The sequence below is a fragment of the Papaver somniferum genome, chromosome 4 (genome assembly GCF_003573695.1).
Source record: "Papaver somniferum cultivar HN1 chromosome 4, ASM357369v1, whole genome shotgun sequence".
Taxonomy (NCBI): Eukaryota; Viridiplantae; Streptophyta; class Magnoliopsida; order Ranunculales; family Papaveraceae; genus Papaver; species Papaver somniferum.
In genome coordinates this window covers 64,130,532-64,151,559 of record NC_039361.1, presented here as the reverse complement: position 1 = coordinate 64,151,559, position 21,028 = coordinate 64,130,532, and the positions used below count along the sequence as shown (strand labels likewise).

General features: G+C 40.5%; 2 protein-coding genes across 2 annotated transcripts; both read left to right on the top strand.

Annotated features, from left to right (window-relative positions):
- Positions 1–11,440: 11,440 nt before the first annotated feature.
- Positions 11,441–12,115, top strand: LOC113272620. The gene has a single exon (XM_026522433.1). The coding sequence runs from the start codon at positions 11,441–11,443 to the stop codon at positions 12,113–12,115; it is 675 nt and encodes a 224-aa protein (XP_026378218.1).
- Positions 12,116–15,656: 3,541 nt separating this feature from the next.
- LOC113272619 (putative B3 domain-containing protein Os03g0621600) lies at positions 15,657–19,342 on the top strand. Its single transcript, XM_026522432.1, has 3 exons — positions 15,657–15,674; positions 18,721–19,087; positions 19,173–19,342. Exons 1-3 carry the CDS (start codon positions 15,657–15,659, stop codon positions 19,340–19,342), a joined length of 555 nt encoding a protein of 184 aa, XP_026378217.1.
- Positions 19,343–21,028: the final 1,686 nt, after the last annotated feature.

Sequence of the window (21,028 nt, the reverse complement as noted above, 5' to 3'; positions counted from 1 at the left end):
ATACCACTACGGAGAAGGAACTATTAGCTATTGTGTTTGCCTTAGACAAGTTTAGATCCTACCTCTTAGGTTCTAAGGTCATAATCTTTACTGATCATGCTGCTTTGAAGTATCTTCTTTCCAAGAAGGATACTAAACCTAGATTGATTAGATGGATCCTATTGTTGCAGGAATTTTCCTTAGACATTAGAGATAAAAAAGGTGCAGAAAATGTAGTAGCAGACCACTTGTCTAGGCTTGTTGTGGATACCCTTAATGATTCTCCTCCTGTTAGGGATAGTTTTCCTGATGAACAATGTTCTTTGTTACCCAAGCACCTTGGTATGCGAATATAGTGAATTATCTTGTTACTGGTCGAATGCCCCAACATTGGGGTAAACAAGATCGTTCTAGGTTTTTAGCCGAGGTGAAGCACTTCTTTTGGGATGATCCTTATTTGTTTAAGTATTGTCCAGACCAGATTATTAGGAGATGTATACCTGAGAGTGACCAGTCCAGTATTATTTCCTTTTTTCATGATCATGCTTGTGGGGTCACTTTAGTGCTAAGAAGACTGCTGCTAAAATATTGTAGTGTGGATTCTATTCCTTCGTTGTTTAAAGACTCCCATAGTTACTGTGTTACTTGTGAACGTTGCCAGAAATTATGAACCATTTCCCGTAGGAACAGGATGCCATTGAACCCTATTTTAGTTGTTGAGGTCTTTGATGTATGGGGTATTGACTTTATGGATCCATTTCCTAATTCTTTTGGTAACTTATACATCCTTGTCGCTGTAGACTATGTCTCTAAGTGGATTGAGGCGGTTGCGTGTAAGACTAATGACCATAGGGTTGTGATTGATTTCTTGAAAAATAATATACTTACACGTTTTGGTACACCGCGAGATATAATTAGTGATGGAGGGTCGCACTTTTGTAATGGACCTTTTAGGCTTTTGATGAAGAAATATGGTATTACACATAAGATAGCTACCCCATATCATCCACAGACTAGTGGGCAGGTAGAGGTTTCCAATAGGGAGATAACGCGTATATTAGAGAAAACAGTTAATCCTAATCGGAAAGACTGGTCGTATAGGCTTACTGATGCCTTATGGGCTTACCGTACTGCGTTTAAGACCCCCATTGGAATGTCACCTTATCAGCTTGTGTATGGAAAGGCATGTTATTTACCTGTTGAGTTATAACATAGAGCTTATTGGGATATTAAGCAGCTAAATTTTTCACTTGACAAGGCAGGTGCCCATAGGAAACTCCAGCTCAATGAGTTGGAAGAGATTTGTATAGATGCTTACGATAGTGCGAAGGAGTATAAGAACAAAATAAAACTTGTGCATGATAGAAGTATTTTAAGGAAGTCATTTTCTCCAGGTCAAAAAGTTCTTCTGTATGATACCCGCTTGCATCTTTTCCCTGGGAAGTTACGTTCTCGGTGGACGTGTCCTTTTTATTGTTCGCACTGTCTTTCCTCATGGAGCTGTTGAGATCGAGACACCAGATGGTAGTAGTTCTTCGAAGTTTAACAGTCAGAGATTGAAACCCTTTTTAGAGCCCTTTCCTACAGGTGATGTTGAGGAGGTCCCTCTGGAGGACCCTGTTTACCCTTGATTTACCATCGAGGCAATTGTATGTTGTATATTAGTTTTTGATTTCTCTCTTCACCCAAGTACTATCTTTCTGACTTCTCTCTTTACTGATTCCTCATGTTACTTTGCTTTTTGGTATTTCTCTTTCATTAGAAACATTGAGGACAATGTTAGATTTAAGTTTGGGGTGGAGAAGAAACTTTTTGTTAGCTTTTAGTTGCAATAAATAAACTCCAGAGCCTAGAAATTTATGCTTATTAAGGTTGGCACTAACCAATCTAATTAGATGGAAACATCTAAAGAGTCTATTCATAAAAGCACAGAGCTCAGGTGTTAAAATTAAAAAAAAACATGGTAGTTTCGCTATAACTCGTTGAATCCTAATCCCTTCTGTTTTTATTTCTTAAGTGATTTGGTGGGGAACACGACTCAAGTTGTCATTGCTAGGTGAAATAGGGTGATTGAAATACCAAAAAAAAAAAAAAAAAAGTTTGAGACCAGACCATCAGACCAACCGGAATAAATTCAATAAAGTCGACCACTGGTGCCCTTGTATATGCCAGTTGTGTTGACCTAGAGTTAGGTTTATCGACCACTGGTCCCCTTGTATATGCCAGTTATGTTGATATTAGTCAGATCGGTATCTCAGTCCATTGGGATAGGTTCATCTTGGCAGAGGCCTTTAGACAGATATGGGAAACACCGTTCACTTTGAACCATCTATTTTTCTCTTTATCCATCTTCTTACTCTTTCCATGTGATTGGTTGACTCCGGTTATGATGTCTAGAAACTATCTGAGTAGAGCTTTGTCACTTATATATGAATTTTAGTATGTTGAGTGCAAACTCGTGTACAACAATTGGAATTTCGCATCAGGGTACTTCCTCCTATAGTCAATGATTGTATGCCAACCAAGAAGATTCTTTAGTGCCTTCCAAGGTTCTGCGTAGATAGCTAGGGTCTGGAGTAAAGGTTTTGTGGGTACACCTCTGGTAAATCCTCCAGAGACAATACTCCGCCGCTAGGGCCACCTACGGTTTAACGGCTTGCTGCACGTGTAAGTGTAGTCATTTTATATTAAATTTGCTCGAGGACTAGCAAATAATAAGTTTGGGGGTATTTGGTAGACACATTTTTGTGTCTGAAATGTCCTCAGTGTCTCTATTGCTAGTGCTTGATTTTGTACTTATTATGGTGTTTTTATGTTTGTGTAGGTGTTTTTGGAGAAATACACTTGTGTGGAAAAAGGTTCTCAAAAAGTGCTATTTGGACCCCTGGAGGACATTTGTTATACGGACCTCAGATTTGGCTAAGGGGCACCCAAGGTCATGCGTAGCCCAAATTCATCCTCAGCACCCAAATTTGTCCTCAACACCCATCTGCTATTCGCACCCCATAACAGGATAGGGGCACTTCATCTTCAACATTTCAAAACTGAATTTTGGCGGGAAAATAAAAACAGAACTGTATGATTTTTCGATCGATATTTGAAGGAGTTCTGGGTCGATTAAAGGGATGAAATTTTTTGGGTAGTTGTGATATGTCCCAACAAAACTGTCATGAGTGATTTAATTGGCTAAATTTGGCTAGATAATTCACGAGAAGAAAACATGGGAGTTTATTCTCGGAAGAGGATATCATGGGATTTGCGCGAGAAGCAGAGGAGTTTGCACGTGTTTGGAAGACCCTAACAACTATTTGGAGTGTGAAGGAGTTAAATATGGCAATCTGGAAGCTTCAGAACGCGTGTAGAGATCAAAAAACTGAATTATTTCCTAAACTGGCCGTGAAGAATAATGGAGAATTATATGAAGTTATTACGTGAGATTTTGCTGTTGCTGGGTTATAAATAGGTGTTGGAATATCATAGAAGGTTTACGGAGAGTTTGGGAGATTATAGAGCTTCAAAGAGTCGAGAAAATCAAATTCCATAAATATTTTTCTGTTGCTGCTCATCTGAAGAACGCGAAGAACAGACCAACCAAGACAGTCGTTTTTCAACAGTGGAAACGACACACAGCCGTGGGTCGAGAATCAGCGACAATACACTTCTATCGTTCTTTTCTGTTTGTAACACATATAACTGTTACAAACCCGATTATCATTATTTCTCCCATTTCATCATTTGTAAACACCATTTGAGCAATGTAATCAACTTTTAAGCGTATTTTCCTAATGATGAGCTAAACCCAATTCTTGGGGCGACGGAGGAAGCCATTCTCTCAAGATTTATGTGGTAATATTTATTTTATAAATTTATGCAATATTTTTATATGATTAATTGCATTGATAAAAAAACAAATTAAATGATTCTTATTAATCAAATGTATTTTCTCTTGATGATGCATGCTTAGTTTTAGACTCTTGATGCGTTATACTTGCGACTAACATTTGATATTTTGGGAATTTGATTTTGGCAATACTTTAGAATCGAATCAATTGTTTAAATTGCATGATTTAAATTAATTTAGAACCACATAAGTATTGATGAATGGTGAAATCCTAGCTCCAGCCTCTCCATAATTTTCACAACCTATCAACATTTATTTGCTTTATTTTCTTTGCTTTAAAATTAAGTCTAAAATCGATTGCTTTCACAAGTCTCAACGAACTTTTTACTACAACTCAATTTGAAATCACATCACATGTTTGTCAATGTTAGTGATCAAAACTATAAGTCTTGATTTCTAGTCTATTATAGCTAAGTCTCGGACTAGGATCGAAAGTGTAGTTGAGCTCAAAGACTTCATGGCGATTCATCATACAAGTAGAAGAACTACTCAAGGAACCGGTGGAACTTCTCGACAAAAAGGTATGTGAAGACTTGAACTTATCTATCACTCAAAAGTATATCTACTCTATCTCCTAATCTTTGAGACAAGAAATCGTATGCTATATATATAGACTTTGATTATACACATTTGGTATTTCGAGCCGAGTATACCTTGCCTATCTATATCTCGAAATATGAGTTGGTAAGCTTTTCGCTTTAACCAAGTTTGTCTTTACCATGTGACGAAAGTCATGATATGTTTCAATCATCTTGAAAATTGCTTTGACGAGAAATGGTGTAACAACTACATAACGTCCTCTAAGAATGTTTCAGTGATTGAAATGAGAGTTTAGAATACATAACCAATGGTGGACATAAGCATTGTTGTGGAAACACATTTATGTATAAGTCATATTCCTTGAACCAAAGCTTACGAACTTTATTGATCAAGAGAACCGGAAGAATGGCGTGAGCCAAGTCCGAGAACTGTCGAAGTTCTCAAACCCGAGAATTTCTGCTGGAGTTGAAAAACTACTTGCGCGAAACTAAGTCCACGAACTCAGTTCGCGAACCCAGTCCGCGAACCGACGAAGTTCTCATACCCTAGAATATCTGCTGGAGTTTATAAACTCTGCCCGATAACTTAAGTCCGCGAACCTAGTTTGCGAACTTGAGAAGGTTATATATCTGAAGATGATTTCTGAACTTAAACTTAAAAAGACTAAGGAATGCAGTTTGCAAACCGTGGCTATAAAAGTTCATGAACCGATTCGAGTGAATCAAATCATCTTTGCTTCAATTGTGTCTTGTGTAGTACATGAGATTTCCTTGCAATTGAACAACTCTCTAAATAGTTCATTTGAAGTCATTTGAACAAGTTATGGTGAAGAACGTGGTTGATATGAAATGCTCATATGGCTAACCTTTTGGTTAACTATTGTTGAGCCAACAAGTGCATACATTTGGGTACAGTTAACAAACCTAGAAGCGTGCATTGTCAAGTGTGTGTAACAAGCTAAGTTTTCATCTAACGGTGGATTTTGATTGTTTTGTTACCAAGGTAACTTAATTGCAAACCCTGATTTGAAAGACTATATAAGGGGAACTCTAGTATCTGTGAAAAACTAATCCCCACACCTTACTGTGATACTAGTTTGCGTTCTAGAGTCGGTTCTCCTTTAACCTTTGGTTTTCTTCTTCCAAAACTAGGTTAACGACTTAAAGACTTCTTTGGGATTGTGAAGCCAGACCGATACTACTTTTATCGTAGTTGTGTGATCTGATCTTTCATTTTCTATCATACGAGTACAATAAGATTGATTGGATTGAGATTGATATCTCCGATAGGCAAGATATAAAAAGTAATCACAAACATCTTCGTCTCATTGTTTGTGATTCCGCAACATCTTGTTTCTCCACCATACGATTAAGATTGTTGTGAGGTGATTGATAACTCTAGGATGTTCTTCGGGAATATAAGACTGGATTATCAATTGGTTCCTGTTCACCTTGATTATTATCAAAAGAAGGAACAAAACCTTTTAGGGTTTATCTGTGGGAGACAGATTAATCCTTTGATAGACTTGTCTTTGTGAGAAAGATTTGTTTATTGTCAAGTCTTCGACTTTGGATCGTAGCAAATCTTATTTGTGGGTGAGATCAGCTAAGGGAATCAAGCGCGCAGTATCCTGCTGGGATCAGAGGCGTAGGGAGTACAACTGTACCTTGGATCAGTTGGAGACTGATTGGGGTTCAACTACAGTCCAGTCCAAAGTTAGTATGGAGTAGGCTAGTGTCTGTAGCGGCTTAATACAGTGTGTATTCAATCTGGACTAGGTCCCGGGGTTTTTGTGAATTTGCGGTTTCCTCGTTAACAAAATTCTGGTGTCTATGTTATTTCTATTTCCGCATTATATTGTTTTATCTTTATAATTGCAATAATACAGGTTGTGCGTTTAGATCATCAATTAGAATATACAACCTTAGGTTGTTGATTTTTATTGATTGATCCTTGGATATTGGTCTTTGGTACCATCCAAGTTATTCCTTGTGTTTGATTAAAGACTCGCTGATTTCTATTAGCTCGAGTAAATCAAAACTAGAGAGAGATATTAACTCCTCGAGATGCTTTTACCTAGATTGAGTCTGACTGTCTAGTTGATTCTCTATAAAGTATTTCGGAGTCAGTCCATACAGATTGCTAAGCGAAATATTGGGTGGTGGTGTTAGACCCCCTCTTTTTCACCCTACTATTTTCCCATTGTTGGTTTTTTTCGGAGATATCATTCAAAAATTCCATCGCCGCATCGACAGTTTGGTTTTCAAACCCACCAGTGCATAGATACTCAACCATGGTTGTTGTCAAATAATCTAAACCCTCATAAAGGATCTGAACTAGCTTAACCTTTTCTAAACCATCATGAGGACATTTGGCTAATAGATCATTGAACCTTTCCAAATACCTATACAAAGATTCTCCCTCCTGTTGAGAAAACGTGCAGATTTGCGTTCTAATAGATGATGTTTTGTGCCTAGGGAAAAAATTGTTCAAAAAGGTAGACGTAAGTTGTTCATAAGTTTCGACTGACCCGGAAGTCAAACTATATAGCCACGATTTGGCTTTATCTTTCAAGGAAAAAGGGAATAACCTAAGTTTCAAAACATCATCATCAAGGTCTCTGATTTTTAGGGTACTACAAATTTCCTCAAAATCCCTAACATGGAAATATGGGTTTTCATTTTCTTTCCCTAAAAAGATTGGGAGCATCTGTAAGGTCCCAGGTTTAAGTTCATAATTTGCTTCCGTTTCAACTAACCTGATACACGAGGGACGAGTAGTCCTAGTCGGATTCAACAAAGCTTCAAAGTTGCCATTTTTGGTACTATTGGAGTAATAGGGATCCTTTCCTCAGTAAAATCAGGACGTTCAAAAATAGGACTCTCTATATTAAGGTAAGCAAGACTCTTGTTTCCTAAAATATCACTTCTAGGTTTTTCACGCATAAACCGTCCTAGAGCGTCTCTCTTACGTTCTGGCATACAAGAATTCAACCAAAAAACTGTGCACATGCAAATGCTGGGCTAACTAATTTAGGTAGGCTTGGGTTACCACAACAAAATATACCCAAAGGTATGAGGCAGAGGTTTGTGGTGTTTCAGATGATAACGCCCAGAGGCTTCGCCGTACTAAACCACTTGTTTTCCTAAAATCGGTGCCAGACGAAAATGCAATTGGTGTGTGCAAGTGTGTTTTTTTTTCTCAATAATAAATTAAATACTAACAAAAATAAACAAACAATAAAAGAAAGTTACAAATCCAAAAAGGAAATAAAGAAACTAATAAATAAAAGTCCAAAAATAATATCTTTGGTTTCTCCTTTTTTTGGCAAGTTCAACTTTCCACTTTTAGCTTCGAGTCAATCCTGCACAACAAAAACAAAAATACCAAAGACGTAAAATAGAACAAAAAATCTAGAAAAAAATAATAAAAATAAAAATACAAAACCTAAAACCTAAACCTAAATACAAGTCCTCGTCGACGGTGCCAAAAGTTGATGTAGTTTTTATAGTGGTAAGAAAAGTGGTTCGTTTAAGACTTGTGAAAGTTCGATTCTAGATTTATATTTTAATCCTAAAATAGAAAATTATCTTAAAATTGTTTTCAAGAGTGAGAGAATGCCGAAGCTAAGATTCCATTATTTTCCAATTTTGTGTGATTCAATTAATAATCATGCAACTCATACATTCAAGTCATTCTAATATATTCCAATAATTAGATTTTTAGAAATAACTCTTGCTTATCCAAAGCATAGAACATCAAAACCCTAGGCAAGCATGCTCTATCAAAATAAATCACAACTGTTTAACAAAAATAAATAAATCAATTTTCTCACCAAGGCAAATAATCATAAAAAGAATTGCAATAATTAACTAAATAAAAATTACCACAAGTATTGGAAAATAGCTTCCTCCGTCGCCTCGGCAAAGGGGTTTAGCTCCTTATATTATTCACGTGCTCAAAATAGGTGTTCATAGCTCAAAAGGGTGAAAAACAAGAGAAAACTAATAAAGCAGATGGTTTGCAACGTTTTATAGGCGCTACAAACTGGCTGTTACAGAGAACTGTTGCAATAAGAACTGTTACAAGAAACGATAGATGAAAGGTGTTGCAGAATAAAAGACTGTTTTAATGGGTCTAATGTTCTTCGTGTTCTTCAACAGTAGCAGCAGAACCTGGTTTCCTGAAACTTCTATTTCTCGACTCTGTGGTGTTCTAAACTTCCCCTAACTTCTCCTAAACTTGCATACCCCTTCTGGAACTCGAGCAGACAGATTTATATATCACAGAAACCCTCAAAATTCCGAGTAATCCTCTGTTTTCCTTCCGTGCAAGTCATGACAATAATTTCTTCCCATAATTGTTTAACGCATTTCTGAGCTTTCCAACTACTCCCAAGCTCTTCCTTAAATAGAAACGCACCTTAGGAAAGAATATCTCGCCTTTAGTCTCCCCGAAATTCCAAAAATACTTCATACAATGTCCTGTTTATAACTCCACCTCCGTTTGTCTTCAACTCCACGTATCTTCCTAGTTTTCCGAATCCAAAGCTTATACGAATCCTGCTTAAATTTACCAAGCCCATAACAATCCAAACCCAGGTAAAAATACGACGAAATCTCCACCAATTACTCGCCTGAAATTCACGCAGAGAATCCCGTAACTTATCAACACTCTATTTTGCTCTCATCGGATTACCTGGTCCAGTTTAATCAATTCCAACGCCCATGCATGCTCTGTTTAGTCCACTCAAGCCTAATCCAAGAGAATTCAGCGGCTGAATCTCTCCATAATCGTTCTAAAATCAAACCCTAAAATATGCTCCGCTGTAAGAATAATTCCCGCCAGAACTTGAATTTGAATTTTTGAAGATGACCTCCCATTATCCTCTGATGGGGTGCCAATAGTATTGCCCTGGAAATGGGATGCCTCTTAGTAATTGAGGTGCCCCTTATTAATATTCTCCCACGCGCGCAAAAACCGCATTTTCAAGCCAATTTTGCCGCGAAAGCTTATTTCTCCAAAAACACCTAAAAAGACATAAATAACCAAATAAGTACATAATCGAGCACTAGTAATACACGTAATTGAGATCAAAATAGACACGTAAATGCGTTTATCACCCCTCCTAAAGAAAGGCACACCCTTTGTGTGGGGAGAAATACAATGCAACACGTTCGAAAAGTTAAAAGAATGCCTCGTCAGCCCCAGAATCCTCAGTCCCCCAATACGAGGAGTCCCCTTCTATCTCTACACGACCTTCACTGCTTCGACAATAGGCGCGGTCCTTGCACAATACATGGGAGGAGATGACCTGTCGCCTATCTATTATGTTAACCGAGTTATGAGAGATGCAGAATTAAGGTACCCACGCGTAGAACAGGCATGTCTAGCTTTCATGTATGCGACACAGAAGTTGAGGCCCTATCTCTTGACACACGAGATTATCGTGGTGGCGACGGCGAACCCCATAGCCTACCTAGTCTCGAAACCTGTCTTAACAGGAATGACCTCCCGATGGCTGCTACATCTATCAGAATTCGAGTTCAAATACCAACGCCCGAACGCGGTGAGAATACAGACAATAACCGATCTCATGGAAATGTTCCCGGGAGAAGGCGACAATGAGGTACACGAATACATACCTGGAGAAGTGGCAACCGCATATGTTGATAAGCCTTGGACAATGTTCTTTGATGGGTCATCATATGGTACTGTCGGAGGAGCCGGGTGGTATTCGAAGCGCCACAAGGAGAACTGCTCTCGTATCCTAGGAATATGAAGCCTTGATTTTGGGACTCTGAATGGAAAAGGAGCTCAATCTGGGAAGCGTGGAAGTCAAAGGTGATTCAAGACTCGTAATAAACCAAGTGAACAACGACTTTCATGTAAAAGAGCAGCATTTAGCGCCCTATCGGGCAGAGGCCCAAATATTGATGAACCAAACGGGGTTGACCCTGCATCATACAGGCAGGGGTGGAAGCAAGCACGCATATGTTCTGGATACCCTGGCGAGCAAAGTGGAATTGAATGGCGAGGAAGAGGGTACCGTCACAATAAATAGAAAGGAGTTACCTAGCACTTGGAAAGAAGACTTATCCTTCGAGGAAGCAGACGACTGGATACGAGTGTATATTGGAGACCTGACTCGCATGGATGAAGGAAGAGTGATACCCACCCAAGCTCTGAAGCAATTCGTTGTGATCCAAGGAGCCTTGTATTATAGGATGGCCGGAGGATCTCTCGCGAGGTGTGTAAATAAAAGAGAAGCTGAAAAGTTGCTCCAGGAACTGCAGGCGGAAACATGTGGACAAACCGGTGCCGTTCACCTCTACAGGAAACTTCAGAGGAAGGGCGTGTACTGGCCAAGTATGTCAGCTCAAGCATCAGCACTCCAGATCAGCGGCGTCGATTTCCAAGCACCGCCGCAACCCGCGGAAGTCTGCATCATCGAAGAAGTAGATTGGAGGCCACCCTACTTCGATTTTATCCAGCACTGGAAGTTACCAAGCGAAAGACAGGCGGCCCTCAAAATCCAAAAGAAAGCGACGCGTTTCTTCATACACGAGGGTGTTCTTTATCGCATAAGCTATGGTAACGCCGCGTTACGGTGTCTGTCAAACCAGGAATCGGTAGAAGTCATGACCCGGTCCCATGATGCGGAACATCAAGGAATGCGGAATCTATTCCTACAACTATACGAAGGAGGCTTCTACTGGCCAACCATGGACAGTGACACCGCAGAACACGTCCGAAATGCTTACACTGCCAAACACACGGAAATTTGATCCAAGCACCTCATGCCCTGCTACATAGCATAGTAACGCCCTGTCCGTTCCATAGTTGGGGACTTGATATCATAGGACAATCAACCCAACATCCTCAAAGCATCATAAATACATAATAACAACAACGGAGTATGCGTCCAAGTGGGTCGAAGCAATACCCCTCAAAGATTACTCAGGATCCACAATAGCCGCGTTCATCAAGGAGCACATCATTTGCAGGTTCGGAACGCCCATGATAATCAGAGCAGACAACGCTAAGTCGCTCGTGAGTAAAGACGTGATCGACTTGCTCCGCCAATACAACACAAGGCTTCACGCGTCAACCCCTTATTATCCCAAAGGGAATGGGCAGGCGGAAGAAACAAACAAGACGCTCATCCACATCCTTAGCAGAATAGTGCATGATCATCACAAAGAATGGCATGAGAAGCTTCCATTGGCACTCTGGGCATATAGGATTTCAAAACGCAGCTCCACAGGAGCATCACCTTATTCACTAGTTTATGGGGAAGAGGCAATACTACCTGCGGAGATAGCGATCCCGTCTGCAAGAATAGCAATGGATAGCCACACTACACCCGACGAAATAAGCCGCTTCGCTCACTTAAACACATTAGAGGAAAGGAGAACACGAGCAGAGAGATTCGCAGAAGCTTATGGAAAGCGCGTAGCTAATTACTACAACGAGAGCGTAAAGGAAAGAACATTCAAGGTGGATGAGCTGGTTTTAAAAATCGCCCCGCATGTACAAAGGAACGCCAGCGCCGGGAAGTTCGCTGCGAACTGGGAAGGCCCGTTCATGATCAGGAAAGTGGCAGAAAGCGGGTATTATATGCTCAGACGTATGAACGGAACCAAAGTCAAAACGCCTATCAATGGCAAGTGGTTGAAATTTTTTTACGCATAAGTCACATTATGTGAACATCCGTCTAGAGCAATAAAAGTAATTTTGTGAAAACGGTGCACCCGCAAAAGGTCTCAGGACAGCCAAAGGCGCCTGATTGACTGACAAATTCACAAAAGGTCTCGGGCAGCCAAAGGCGCCCGATCGACTGAAAAAATCACAAAAGGTCTCAGGCAGCCAAAGGCGCCCGATCGACTGACAAATTCACAAAAGGTCTCAGGCAGCCAAAGACGCCCGATCGACTGACAAATTCACAAAAGGTCTAAGGCAGCCAAAGGCGCCTGATCGACTGCCAAATTCACAAAAGGTCTCAGGTAGCCAAAGGCGCCTGATCGACTGAGAATTCACAAAAGGTCTCAGGTAGCCAAAGGCGCCTGATTGACTGATAAATTCACAAAAGGTCTCAGGCAGCCAAAGGTGTCTGATCGACTGACATTCACAAAAGGTCCCAGGCATCCAAAGGCGCCTGATCGACCGAAAAATTCACAAAAGGTCTCGGAACATACAAAGGCGCCCGATTGATTGACATTCACAGAGGTCCCAGGACAGCCAAAGGCACCCGATCGACGAATGCCCAAAGGGGGGAGAGTAGATGCGTTTCATTAACGCTTACCCCACTCAACATCCTTTCAACAAAAAGGAGGGGAGGGGGTAGGAGCGTTTCACTAACGCCCACCTCCACCCAACACCTTTCAACAGAAAGAGGGGGGAGCAGGAGCATTTCACTAGCGACCGCCTCACCCAACACCCTTTTAAAAATAAAAGGGGGGAGCAAGCGCGTTTTACCGATGCCCACCCCACCCAAGACCCCCTCAACAGAAATATGGGGAGTAGGCGCGTTTCACTAACGCTTACCCCACTCAACATCTTTTCCACAAAAAGAGGGGGGGAGTAGGCGCGTTTCACTAACGCCCACTCCCACCCAACACCCTTTCAACAAAAATAGGGGGAGCAGGCGCGTTTCACTAGCGACCGCCTCACCCAACACCCTTTTAAAAATAAAAGGAGGGAGCAAGCGCGTTTTACCAATACTCACCTCAACCAAGACCCTCTCAACAAAAAGAGGAGGAGTAGGCGCGTTTCACTAACGCTTACCCCACTCAACATCCTTTCAACAAAAAGAAGGGGGAGTAGGCGCGTTTCACTAACACACCCCCACCCAACACCCTCTCAACAAAAAGAGGGGGAGTAGACGCGTTTCACTAACGCTTACCCCACTCAACATCCTTTCAACAAAAAGAAGGGGGAGCAGGCGCGTTTCACTAGCGACCACCTCACCCAACACCCTCTCAATAAATAAATAAAAAGAGGGGGAGTAGGCGCATTTTACTAGGGCGTTAACCCTCTTTTATCAGTGGTAACCCCCTCATAAAATAGGTAGGGAGTACGCACACCCTTCTCACAAAAAAAACAAGACAAAACAATAAGGAGAAACATGAGAGGGAGGGAGTGAGCACATTCAAAAAAAAAAAGAAGGAAGAGAAGAAGAGAGAAAGGGAAGAAAATAACACTCCCAACTTAAAAAGCAAAAACTATTCATACTGATTCAGAACAAACATAAAAAGGGAAACCAAGCGTCAAAATGAAAAGACAACTCTCCATAGGGGCACACAACCTAATCAGCCATTAACGCCCGACAACGAGCAATATCTGCATCCAAAGCTTCCACCATCAAACGTCTGTCATCACACTGGGAAGTATCCAAGTGAAGATCCTGATCAGCTTCATGTACTAAATGATGGATGTCCTGAATAACTTCACCTTCAGCCCCGGCCTCACAAAGCAAGCGAAAGAGTGTCCTCATGATCATCGTACTCTTTACGAGATTATCCTGACGAATTAACTGAAGCGTCCACAACAAACCCTCTTCTTATTTTAAGACTAATAAGCGCGCCAACTCATCCTCAAGATAGGGGTAAGGTACGAGCGTAGACGCAGCCGCCAAGGTCAGTGTATGCCCAAGAAGCGGTAAGGCTATCTGATCGGAAACCCAGAGATGGCAATCGGAAATGGCGCGATCTATAGTAGCCATCAGCATCACAGAATCTGTGAATAATTGATTGGCCTCGTCACGAGCAGTAGTCTCGTCCAGTGCTCCCTGGATATCTAATGGCACGCGATCTGACGGTTCAGCTCGCCGAGCAGTCTGATACGCCTCATGCTGTAACCTGAAGTTCTCGCGCTTGGCATCTCTATTTGCCTTCCTCTGCTTTCGAAGCTCCTCGATTTCAAACTTCACAAGAAGAAGTCGCTTCAACTCACAGCGTCCGAATCTCGCCGAAACCAACATGGGAATAGGCGCCAAGGATAACACATATCCATGAAGAGAGTTGGCCATGCAGGCAATATGATTGACCAAGAGAAGGAGAAAATGAAACTAAAAAGAAACTAGTAAGAATACTAGGGAGAAGAACTGTATATAAAGATAGGGGGAGTGACTCACGATGCAGTTACCATCCATACCCCCTTTTTTATTTTACACGTGGAGATACGTGTTGATTCACATTGAAAATGAAGTACAGGAGACAATGCCTTCCCAGGCAGCACTGGGGTACCTCCTAGAGGGAAGGAAAACTTGAAATGAGTCCTGGGGACTCAGAGATAAAATACCAGGAGAGCAATACCCACAAACACAAGAAAGGTAGGGAAAGTAGCAATAGGGAAGAGCAGCATAGAGACAAGCAATAAATAGTACTAATATCAAAAAGAAGTTCGCAAGAGACGGAATCCCAAAACGAGTATACGAAAGAAAAAGCTGGCAAAGTAAGTCGCCTCAAAACGACACTCAACATTAACCGACTATCATCTCGCGACAACGGGCTATGTACATATCCACGGCTTCCGCCATTAAACTCCCATCGTCACACTGAATGGCGTCCTGAGATAGTTCCCAGTTAGCCTCGCTTATCAACCTGCGGATGTCCCGCATAACTTTGCCTGTGCCTCTTGCATTACGAGAGAGCGCGAGAGTGCCTTCATGTGCATCACACTCCCTACGTGCTTTGTCTAAACGAGCCTTCCTGAGAACCCACAATACCTCCACCTATGCTCTTAACGCTAGTAGACGCGCATGCTTATCTTTTGGATAGAGCAAATTTACGAGCGCTGAGACAGCCGCTAAGGACAGAGTGTACCCCGGGAGCCGCGAGGTCACTTGATCAGAGGAACATGAACGAAAATAAGCGATGGCTTGGTCTATGGTCTCCGCCATTAGTGACGACTCCATGAGAAGCGAATTGGAAGCATACCGAGCTGTGACAGCGTCATCTAAAGCATGTTGAAGGGTAGATGTCATGCGTCCGGCCCTCTGGGCCGCCTGATGCACTTCATGATGTTCCGCAAACTGAACACGCATGGAGTCCCTTCTCTCTAATCCGTGTTCGCGAAGCGCCTCGACTTTAGCCTTTACTAACAACTGACGCTCCAGTTCGGCCTCTTTGAACATTGAGACCAGCGTGGGAATAGGCGCTAAGGTTAAAACGTATCCATGAAGGGAATGAGCCATCTAAATAAAGTATCTTACAAGGAGAAGAAAAAATGAAAAATGAGGTGTCCGAGACAGGTAATCGAACATGAGGAACAACATCTATATATAGAGGAAGTGTCACCATAAGCGACATAACCTCCCCGCTGTTTGTGACGCGTGGTGATCAAGAGTAAAGGATGATTTGACTATCGGCTCATTTAACAATTGACCCAATAGTCAGGGGACTAATGTTGATACATGAAAAATATCACCCCTTTAGTCGGGTTAGTGTACCCTCAAGGAGGAGGCAAGTCCCACATGAGACATGGGGACTTAGGGACTAAAACCCAAGTCCACCAAGAGAGTGTCTATTAGATGGAAAGGATAAGAGAGGAATTAATAGGAAAGAAAGAGGTTTCATTAGAGAAGGAATGACATTAGTAGTAATTAAAGAAGTGTAGTACACATGGCATGATGTCATAAAAGGAAGGGGCTTTTGGAAAGTCTATATAAAGGAGGACAAGGTACAATGGAAAGAAAACTCTCTCTCTTACTATTATTACAAAAGGTGAGGTCATTTGGTTAGCTAGGACGGGTAGAACCTAACGAGAAATCGGGTATTAACAATGAACAAAGACCGATTGTCGTACCCAATTTGGGGGTTTTACCCAGAATCGGTTTATCTTGTGCTATCGAATAAACCGATTCTGGGTTAAAGTTTTGAAAATATTTCCCTTTTTGGGCGATTGGGACATGCAAATACATGTTTGTAGATCGTTACAACTCATACCTGTTTATTAAGAGCATTATCACCTTCTTCTTCCCGACGAAATTGTTCTTGTGCTTGAATAATATCCTCAAGCATTATTTGGTTGACATTCTCTTCTTCTTTCAACAAATTATCCAATTCGGTAGGATCGAAATTATGATAATCTGATGCACCCACTTCTTCATCACTGCTAGAGTCTTCATCATCACTATAAAGTTTCATTTTTGCTAAGAAAATCACAAATCCTAGTTTTTTCCTTTTTCCCCTCTACTTCTTTCCCTCCAAACCTTAAAAAAGAAAATGAATTTCTACTCTAATCCAAACATTATAATCCCACTCAAACACTTATTAATTTAACAAATATTAACTTAATTAATCATCACTAATTTAATAAGGGCATATTAGGCATTAACATAAATAATGGATAAGGAATTTTTATAAATTATTTTCAAATGACCCTATTTTATCATGTAGTTATAGTACCCAATTAAGTAGTATAGGCCCCCATTTAGCCAAGTGGAATTGTTATAGTTTCCCGCTGGGCGCTAGCACCTAGTTAGCAATTCGGGATTCGGCAAACGTACGGAACGGCAAACGTACGAGTATTATACGGTTTTGTAAAATCCAGATTCGGTCCAAAATTCGGTCAACGGGACGTGATTCGTCAGTAATTCGGAACGGCATACGTACGTGTATAATTCGATTTATAAATGTGAGTTCGGCTCTGAAAATTCGGTATCTATATATAACAAATAATTTGTATTTATAAGGTCATAGACCAATTTTTATGCATATGTGTGAGTTATTTAAAGAAAAAATAAACTTAATATGATGATATTAATAATATATACAACATTAGTTATCCAAGAGGACGTCGTATGGTGGTTTAGATGCTTGGTTAGTGAGTTTGAGATTTCTCTCACCTTCACCTTCAAATCTCTTCAGTCGTTTTTGTTTCATAAAAATTACAACACTTTTAATATTCGGTCGTGTATGCTCGGGATGCAGTAAAGCCCAAAAAGTGGAGTCTTTAAAAAGTAAAAGCTAAAGAATTTATGGCGAATTAAGCGGACGTATCATTCGGGATACGTAAAATTCGTGAACGGTTCGCGAATAATCCGGGAATGCCACATAATACGCGACTTGGGTTCGGAGTTGCAAACGTACGTGAATAAGACGGTAAAATTCGTGATACGGAAAAATTCGCGAATGATTCGCGAATCATTCGCGAACTTACTAACTAGGCGCGCTAGCAACAGTTTTCTCGCGATGAACTTTGGAAATTGGAGATGATTAGACTATAGCGTACGGAATCAAGTCTCCCCTCCACTCTGATTTCTGAATAATGACTATGGCAGCATGCAGCATCTACGGCACGTGTCACTTCAACGACATACATGCATTCCTGGTTTTCTTATTTCGGACGGAATGACAGAGATATATGCATTTTTGGTTTGCTTATTTTGCTTTGTTTTTATAATAACGAGATTTTAAGAGATTTTTGAGAAGGAAAAATAATTAATCATCATCAACAATAATCATCAAAGACAAAAGGCTGGTAAGGGTTAGGAGGATCAATTCATTTCCTCTTTATTATGTCAAATTCTTTTGTCTTGCCTTTACAAAATGTTGATACTAGTTACTTTGGATGCTAAATAGGAGAAGAGTACTTGAGTAGCTAGTGAACTGAAATGGTGTTCAATGTTGTTAATCCTGATATTTGATTTAGGGATTATTTTCTGCTTATGAGGAGGATGCATGGATTTGGAGGGTTTTGCTATTTTTCTTCTTCTTTTTTATAGGGTGCTTGATTCTGCTAGATCGTACCTGACTCGCACGAGTCAGGTGCCGGATCATTTCTTATGAGTCTTATGACTAAGGTGAGAATGGGTCATTGAACTAGATTTACAATGTACTATTTGATTGGTCACCTAACTCACTTACTCTGGAATCCAACTAGAGTACTAGTAGACACTATATGTTCATGAAAAAGGCATGACATAGGGGAATGAAAAGAGTCAGTAAAAAAAGACACCCTCTGAAGATTGAATGTGACTCATTGAGCCTATGTGCTCTAGTGAGTCAGATTTAAGACGCGACACAAAGAATTCACGCCACATCATACTGTTACATGATTTTTCATTAGACATGTTAAGTGGCTGCGGCTACAGCTGCACACTAAGTTCAGTTTGTTAGCAGTAAATAAAATCATCCAATGGTATTCAGATCCATGTATTGTTTGTTTGACTATTTTGTTTCCATCTTGAAGCTAAAATCAGTTTGTACATGACACAATGCATGACAGGAACTTCCAAATTTTTTTACCATGAGGTTCAAGAAGGTGCTGTCTGACCATTGATTTAATTTTTTAAGGTTCCCAATGGTATCTGGCACATAGGATTGAGGAAATCTGAAGGTGTTATATCATTCGAGAATGGTTGGAAAGAATTTATGGAGTTTTACTCTATTTGTGTTGGACATGTTATAGTTTTCAGATATGATGGGAATTCGAAATTTAAAGCTCACATATTTGGCATGGATGCTACAGAGATAGAATACCCATCTCATATCGACAATCCAAGTCATGAAGTTGAAATGATCTCAACTTCGGACGAAGTTGAAGTGATTCCAGTTCATTCCGATAAAGTTGAAGTAACTTCGATACATTCTGGTAGTACCCAAAGCAACGATGATCCTTTCATGTCAAGTGCAGACCGTCTTAATCAGAAAGTCAAACCTGGTAAGTCTCTCCTAATTAAATTATGGTTTTCTTGCCTTATTACTTGGATTTTGTCGTCTTAATACTTATTTGATTGTAAATGTAGCTACACACGAATTTCCCCAAAAATCACAACAACAATATACGTTTTCCAGGAAACTTAATCCTAAATTGAGTCACTATACCAAGGCATTCCAGGCAACACTTGAAGCAACCAAAGAGTTCGTGTCTGAGAATCCAAACTTCAAAGTTGTGATGCAACCTGTAGTAGCATAAATCGCACACTACATCCAAGGGTGGAACTATTAAACTAAACCAAAGTGAAGATGCATGAACAAACATGAACACAAAGATATACGTGGTTCGGCATGATTACCTACGTCCACGGGATGAAATGAGTGATTAATATTACTTCAAGTTTGGTTACAAGTGATGATCTCTCATAGTAATGACTTCTTTCCTCTCTAAGTGTGAACTTTCTCTCCTTTACAACCTGTCTCTCACTCTCTAGATGCCCTTATATTTATAGGCCAAGGCATGGATACGATGAAGTTACAGTGTAAATCATGGTGCATCTATCTCGCTGTTCCTCCTCGGGCCTACCTTGATGTTCCTCTGATCTATCGACTGGGCCGATACAGTAGGGGCTCCCGACAGTTTTGCATCCGAAGCCGATCCTTTAATGTTATTTAGTTCGAGGTTGCCTTCTCCCTTCTCGCCGCTTCATCTCGACTTTCTTTCTTAGTTTGACCGAGTGTCTTCTGGTCTTCTGTCAGCTTTGTCAGGTGATGGGAGACTTGTCACATCCTATAGCTAAATGGTTGTACTCTCGGCCCTCGTGATTTCTCTTTGTTTGTGTCCGCTTGAGTTATTCAGTGCTTCTCTTCCTTCGTTTCTTGGTGCAACTTAGTCTGGGATCTCGCCACCTAACCATGTAGATTATTTACACCTACACAACCCTCATATATAAAAGGAGGATATGTGGTAAGCTATGCAAAATGAAACCGTAAATTTTGAATCATGTCTCGCAGTAATTAAGTTAAATTTAAGTCACCCTTAGGTACTGGCCCTTTCATTCAAGATCTTGGTGGTTTCGAGGCAAGGGGCTGTAGACAAATGAAATGATCTTTCACTTCACAAAAACGTATCGAGGGATTAGTCTCCCAACTATTAATTCGTCTTTGTTGACAAAATATTTGTGAATTGCTGATGACACATCTTAATTCTTTACGATGCAGAAGGTACATATGTTTTTCACTTTTTTGCATCCTACAAATATAACCCAAAAGGTGGTCACTCTTAGGGTTTCAGATGGGAGAACCTGGGAAGTCGGATATGTTTCACGAACACGAAATAATAGAGGGCTATCTCGGGGCTGGTATAAATTCGTTTCAGATAATCATTTGAAGGAGAGCGATATCTGTGTCTTTGAACTAGTTGATAGGAAAAAATTCGAGATGATTGTTCATATTTTCCGAGTCTTACAAGATGGTATATAGAGTTTGAACACGCACTCATATTATGCACAGTAATGATTCTATAATGGCAACCGTATTGGACTATTGGTAGTACTGTAGTTACATTTTTAGCCCAATAACTTGTACTAGTAGTTAAAATTGTCTCTTGGAATCTTGATTATCTATTTGTCATCACAATGACTCCAGAGTTCAAGGAAAAACTTAGAAAGGGCAATCAGTTGTTCCATGTGGTTCTCCATTTTCAATTTTTAAGGCACAGCAACTGAATCACATTCTAACAAGTTGGATCGGTCCATTTTGGACTTTTTGGTGGGTAGTCTGGAGCCTCTGGGCTATGTCATGCTCAGCCCTAATAATTTTTTGGGCTGAACTAGATCTATCTTGGGCTAAACTAAACGCTACTTTTCTTACGGTTCCGAAAAAGAACTCAAAAACTCCCGCGGCAACCAAAGCACATTCCCGCCTTAAACTAAACCCTAACATT